Consider the following 7649-nt stretch of genomic DNA (forward strand, 5'->3'; position numbering starts at 1 on the left):
TGAAATCTCACTGTGATAGGAAGTAACATACTGAAATCTTACTGTGATAGGAAGTAACATACTGAAATCTCACTGTGATAGGAAGTAACATACTGAAATCTCACTGTGATAGGGAGTAACATACTGAAATCTCACTGTGATAGGGAATAACATACTGAAATCTCACTGTGATAGGGAGTAACACACTGAAATCTCACTGTGATAGGACGTAACATACTGCAATCTTACTGTGATAGGGAGTAACATACTGAAATCTCACTGTGATAGGGAGTAACATACTGAAATCTTACTATGATAGGGAGTAACATACTGAAATCTCACTGTGATAGGACGTAACATACTGCAATCTTACTGTGATAGGAAGTAACATACTGAAATCTCACTGTGATAGGGAGTAACATACTGAAATCTCACTGTGATAGGGAATAACATACTGAAATCTCACTGTGATAGGGAATAACATACTGAAATCTCACTGTGATAGGAAGTAACATACTGCAATCTCACTGTGATAGGACGTAACATACTGAAATCTCACTGTGATAGGACGTAACATACTGCAATCTTACTGTGACAGGGAGTAACATACTGAAATCTCACTGTGATAGGGAGTAACATACTGAAATCTCACTGTGATAGGAAGTAACATACTGAAATCTCACTGTGATAGGGAATAACATACTGAAATCTCACTGTGATAGGACGTAACATACTGCAATCTTACTGTGATAGGGAGTAACATACTGAAATCTCACTGTGATAGGAAGTAACATACTGAAATCTCACTGTGATAGGGAATAACATACTGAAATCTCACTGTGATAGGACGTAACATACTGCAATCTTACTGTGATAGGGAGTAACATACTGAAATCTCACTGTGATAGGGAAAAACATACTGAAATCTCACTGTGATAGGGAATAACATACTGAAATTTCCCTGTGATAGGGAGTAACATACTGCAATACCACTGTGATAGGGAGTAACATACTGAAATCTCACTGTGATACGGAGTAACATACTGAAATCTCACTGTGATAGGGAGTAACATACTGAAATCTCACTGTGATAGGGAGTAACATACTGAAATCTCACTGTGATAGGGAATAACATACTGAAATCTCACTGTGATAGTGAGTAACATACTGAAATCTCACTGTGATAGGGAATAACATACTGAAATCTCACTGTGATAGGAAGTAACATACTGAAATCTCACTGTGATAGGGAGTAACATACTGAAATCTCACTGTGATAGGAAGTAACATACTGAAATCTCACTGTGATAGGGAGTAACATACTGAAATCTCAGTGTGATAGGGAGTAACATACTGAAATCTCACTGTGATAGGAAGTAACATACTGCAATCTTACTGTGACAGGGAGTAACATACTGAAATCTCACTGTGATAGGGAGTAACATACTGAAATCTCACTGTGATAGGGAGTAACACACTGAAATCTCACTGTGATATGAAGTAACACTGCAATCTCACTGTGATAGGACGTAACATACTGAAATCTTACTGTGATAGGGAGTAACATACTGAAATCTAACTGTGATAGGGAGTAACATACTGAAATCTCACTGTGATAGGAAGTAACATACTGAAATCTCACTGTGATAGGGAGTAACATACAGAAATCTCACTGTGATAGGAAGTAACATACTGAAATCTCACTGCGATAGGGAGTAACATACTGAAATCTTACTGTGATAGGAAGTAACATACTGAAATCTCACTGTGATAGGAAGTAACATACTGAAACCTCACTGTGATAGGGAGTAACATACTGAAATCTCACTGTGATAGGAAGTAACATACTGAAATCTCACTGTGATAGGGAGTAACATACTGAAATCTCACTATGATAGGAAGTAACATACTGAAATCTCACTGTGATAGGAAGTAAGATACTGAAATCTCACTGTGATAGGAAGTAAGATACTGAAATCTCACTGTGATAGGAAGTAACATACTGAAATCTCACTGTGATAGGAAGTAACATACTGAAATCTCACTGTGATAGGGAGTAACATACTGAAATCTCACTGTGATAGGGAGTAACATACTGAAATCCTACTGTGACATGGAGTAACATACTGAAATCTCACTGTGATAGGGAGTAACATACTGAAATCTCACTGTGATAGGGAGTAACATACTGAAATCTCACTGTGATAGGGAGTAACATACTGCAATCGCCCTGTGATAGAGAGTAACAACCTATCATGGTTGGGTATCACAGTTGGTATGAACTTGGACGACATAAAATCCTTCCCATCCTGCACTGGCTCAAATTCCCGGCTATAACTGGCGCATCCGAATTTGTGGGCTTTTCTAGGATATAAGACAATATAGATCGCAGCTTGAGTCGACGAACTTTCCGCAGTGTCAGACATAGTAATGTCACATGTTTTCATCAGCGTCCCGGAAGATTAATATTTATCGAACATGTACACAGCAAACAACATTGTTATGTATAAGTAATAATAAATACTAATCTTGTTCGACCAAAGCTCATTGCAATAATCAGATGACGACTATGTCTAATGATGCGGCCTCTATTCGTCTGCAGAGGCCGATTATGATCTACGAACGACCTTACTTTTGTTATTCGGAATACTACAACCCTCTACGGCGATGGTATTACTTTTTATTTCCCTCGGCCAATTAGCAGACGGCACAGTAATATACGAGATAATGTGACTGTACGGTTTTAAACACCAAATAATATTTACAGCGATATATGTTCTTGGTGGTGGTTTAGAGGGGGGCTGAAATCTCTCAATTCGATGTACAATCGCACTTTCGTTTTCTATTTTTGCAGATTGAGTCTAACGTTATCATGTAACATGAAATTACAACGCTTTCCAATGGATCAACAAGTGTGTGGTGTTCAACTTGAAAGCTGTAAGTATCAATGATGGCGACGTTGTGAGGGTAGGCTGAAATGTCTCATTCTAAATAACCCCTACGTAATATGTAGTAACATAAACTGTAAGAAAAAGAGGGGAAGAGAAAAGGAATAGAGATTATTTAGTTTCTTGCATAAAACATATTAAAATTAGAATGCACTCCGAGAGCGCAAACTCTTGCTATAGATGCAGATAACATATTTAATACCTCTACACTGTTGTATACATTCATCATACTCACATAAGCTTTTTATTTTTTGACCAGATTGAGTCTTGAACAGGTGTGTTCACTCAAGAAATCAGACAACGACCCTATTAGACAATGATAGAGTTTTATTTAAAAATTGTCTCCATAGCAATTAGATTCATATCTCCCGCTATAAAAAATACTTTTGAGAGCAGTAGGTGATGAAATTGTACATGCTTCTATAAAATCTTTTTGTCTAAGTTCAAAATAGAAATGCAAGACTGTCAACGGTATAACCATTTTCATTGTGGCCACTATCTCTAAAATCTCCTTTCCACGGTCGTAATTGTCTTTCTGCTGCTTTCTCCGTCTTAAATGTTCGGCGTCCTTTAGTGAACACTAATGCATTCCAAGTGATGCATGTCGCTTATAATCTCGTTACATTACAGGTAAATTCATTTTCTTTTTACTGTCGAGGGTGTTTTTGTCCTTTTACGGAGATTATATCTTTCCCATCTTTTGATTACTCGAGTAATCCACATGGAACTATTTAAACAATTAAACCTGCAATTCAGAGATTGAACAACTGTTCTAATTCTTTACACACCACTTGTTACTAATTGAGTATCCTATATTTTTTGCATGCTGGCACATAAACATTGGATCATGATTTATCGTATAACGCTTTCTGATACTGTTATCACGAGAATGCGCATTTTGCACAGTTTGTTATTACCGTCGAACGAGAACCTAAATACTAGTAAATGCAGCGATCGATGCAATGACTGTGAGTCATGCAATAAACTAGTTTAAACCAAGTACTAGTATATAGGCAAGCAATTGCAAACATTTATGGAAGGTTGTTATCACAGTTTATTGTAAAACGTTTCAGATGAATTTTGGTGAGTAAGTGAAAATCACAAAAACGAGTAGCAGCGATAATTTGTATAGGATCCCACAGCGACTTTTTCGAAATGTTGGCTGCACGAATGTTGTACTGACACTGACAATGAAACGGTTCACAGTCCCGGCCCCCCCCCCCCACTCAGGATCCATAGGGGGCCGCATGCGCGTTCCCATTTTCTCGGGAAAGGGGGTACTTTTTGACGAGCTGTCTCGGGAACATTTTCCCGAGAAAATCGTAGAAAAGGGGGTATTTTTTGCTTGTTTTCCCGAGATTCTCAAAATAGGGGGTGTATTTCAAAACACTTCCCGAGATATACAAAAAAGGGGGGTTTAAAAGGAGTTCTAGACTGAAAAGTTCCCTAGATAGGGGGTGAAATTCATCGGAAAAGCTCGTGAAAGGGGGGGGTTAAATTTTCTTCTTTTCCCTAGATAGGGGGGGGGGGTCAAAAAAAATGAGGGAACAAGCATAGGCCCCCCTAAATATAGGGAGTGGGGGGGGGGCGGGTTCACAGTACCCGATATTCAATTAAAGCACGGTGTTCGTCGCGCAGCGCGTGTTCGAATTTCATGTAAATAAACAATGTATTTTACACGCGTTGTATACGTCGCTATGAGTCCCATATCGAACAGGACGCGGCACGACGACTGCCGCCTTTTAAGTTGTAAATCTGAGGGTCGTGATCGATTTTGGAATGATAGTTGTAATTAATAGTATTTTACTAGCTCTCATATGCATACCAGGGTGAGTTGATCTCGTTGATATGTGTACAATCATTGTTTATTTCCATGAGGAGCATACAGACGTTAATAAATTATGATATGTTACTGTTTTCAGACGGTTTCACCACAAAGGATCTTTTATTTGAATGGAAGGATGTGGGACCTGTACAGATCGCCGGGAACCTCGAGTTACCCCAGTTTAATATACTTGGTTACCGAACGCTACCATGCACTAAACAGTATAACACAGGTAACACTATAAATATTTAACGGTTCTACCTTGGTCAAGTCAGTTCGGTAAATTGATTGAATTGATCCGAGTAGTACATGTAATTCAATTCGAACGTCAAAACGCCTTCATATATAAAATAGAACAAGTTCACTAATTGAGATCTGATATATTAAACAAAAGTTTTTCCACAGAGAGTGTTTTATGGGATGGGTGGAATGCAGATCAGATTCAATTATTTGAGGGTGAGGTGATTAAGTCAATTTAATTCTTTAAACTGTTGGTATATGTGCTGTGTCACATACGCGACCAGCTTGTGTGATTGGACACCAACTGCCAGTAGTATCGGTGATCTTACATGTACTTGTGTCGCCTGTGGGCATCGTACACAAATATGTGTTTCCACGCCATTTTTCTAAATACTGCGCATACTAATACATATATTGCATTGCAGGTAATTACACGTGTGTCGAAGTCCAGTTCTTCTTTCTCAGACAAATGGGATACTATTTAATACAGACTTACATTCCCAGCATGCTCATCGTAATCTTATCCTGGGTATCATTTTGGATCAGCGCTGAGTCGTCACCTGCACGCGTGGCCCTTGGCATCACGACTGTTCTCACGATGACCACGCAGAGTTCTGGCGCCAACGAAACCCTACCAAAAGTATCTTATATCAAAGCAATCGATATTTGGATGTCGGTGTGTTTGTTGTTTGTTTTCGCCGCACTGGTTGAATTTGCCGCGGCCAATTATATGTACAGGGCAAGTACTGTGGAGAAGAAAACAACAAAAAACAACAACAAAAGTCGAGTAAGTAATCACAGACAAGTCAGAGTAAATTGGATAAGTCAATGAGTGTATGTTGTTAGTCCCGTGGTACATTTTTAAACATTATTGTTGTTCTTATCGGGAAATTGAAAACATAATAAATTATTATATATATATATATATATAACCTGCACGCGTATATATATATATATGAATATTTGGTATCTTCTTTATATTTTCGGGTAACCATTGACTACATCCCACTTTCCTTTCAACCCCATCCGCTCTAGAGTTATCTGAAGAGATAGATTGGACTTGTTAGTACACTATGTTATGATGTTTTCTGAACAACTTTGACTTCGCCGATATACACGTTGAACTATAAAATACTTGATTCTTTCTAAATATTATCGGTTCATTTCTTCTCAGGCGTCTTCATCTCAACTAAATGGAGAAAACAGCTTAGATACGAAGCACGTGCCCTTCTACGTCAAGGAAAACAGCGACGCCATGCGACCAATGGTGGCCTCATTAGTCACGGAAAGGAAAAAGAGACCAACGACGAAAACCGTCGCACAGCCGAACAAAGTTCAAATAATCGACGTTGTTTCCAGAATTGTGTTCCCCGTCTCATTCCTTATCTTTAATATAATCTATTGGTCCATATATCTTGGGTGGTATTTTCAGGCACCTGATACGCAAAATAGTTAACTTTGTCGTAGATACTAGTACGTACATATTGCCATGGCAATGAAATTGACATCCTGCAGTAAAGAAGAGAAAACAGTTCAAAGGTCATCTAGCATGTGTACGCGCGATTGATTTTTGTTCAGGATCTTGACAATACAACAAGCTCTCTCGATATTATAGAGATGTTCCGTGATTTTACAAATGTGTGTAGAATAGTATTTGATAAAAACGTAGTAGTGAATACAACTGATGAATAGAAGAACAAGACTTCAACTCTTAGATATTTATCTATTAAGACTTAGACTAACTATCGGTATCTTGCGTTGAAGCTTTTTCAATTTACACGTGTTGTGCGACGAATAATAGTTTAGTAATACGAATGCACGACGTAACATAAAACGATATGCGAAATATACAGAATAATGTACGAGTAGGAGTACAAATGTTCAGATGTTGAACAACTCGAGGGCCCGAAACCTGCCGTGGGTGAAGTTCGATATCTGAACAATTGCACAACCTCGAGTACATTGTCCTCTTTTCTCGTTTATTTTTTTTATTTTTACGTGGAGACAAACAAGTAAAATAACATTCTGAACCCGTCCCTGCCAACCACACCTGTCAGTCGTACCTGGAGTTCTTACACACCAATCACGTTCGGGCTTCGTTCACAAAAATTTACATATTAATTTATTGCAGGTGAACGACATAAAATGCACAATTAGCTTACAAATATGCATCTATATTGTGACGAGATAGAAACGATGACATTTGAATCTTAATAATAGTATATATATATATATACATATATATATATATAATGGATGTCACCACTGCATAATGCAGTTACAAATGCACTCCACTGCCACATGTCACATTTGATACGAGAAACGTTTTACTGTATTGCTATGGTAATACACTTTATAATCGAGTATTTCAAATGTGCACAAATGTTAGATTTTTATCTTTAGACAAATCTATGTTGGACAATGCAATTGAAACGATAGCTGATACCTATAGTGTAAAGCCGAGAATTATGGGTAGGGGTAGGCTGTGTCGCTGCACGATAAACAAAATGTGGTATCGAGAATATAAATAGTTTTGTATCACTGTAGACAGTTTAAACAATTCACTTCCTGTCTACGTTGAGTCATTGTGTAAATGCGTACCCAAGTGTTAATAAACTATTAATGAAATTAAAATAAATTAAATTTATAATCTCCCA

The 7649-nt window shown here is 37.9% G+C and overlaps 1 protein-coding gene across 1 annotated transcript in view; it reads left to right on the forward strand.

Moving 5' to 3' along the window:
- Positions 1–7649, forward strand: part of LOC100366430 (glycine receptor subunit alpha-2-like) — a 50731-nt gene extending 43082 nt beyond the window's left edge. The window contains exons 2-5 of the mRNA XM_085501619.1: positions 2834–2916; positions 4850–4984; positions 5418–5779; positions 6167–7649. Coding sequence (XP_085357745.1) covers positions 2834–2916; positions 4850–4984; positions 5418–5779; positions 6167–6448 — 862 coding nt within the window. The 3' untranslated portion in view covers positions 6449–7649. The remainder of the gene's footprint in view (positions 1–2833; positions 2917–4849; positions 4985–5417; positions 5780–6166) is intronic.

This window comes from Saccoglossus kowalevskii, chromosome 7 (genome assembly GCF_978046115.1).
Source record: "Saccoglossus kowalevskii chromosome 7, keSacKowa6.1, whole genome shotgun sequence".
In the NCBI taxonomy this organism is placed as follows: Eukaryota; Metazoa; Hemichordata; class Enteropneusta; family Harrimaniidae; genus Saccoglossus; species Saccoglossus kowalevskii.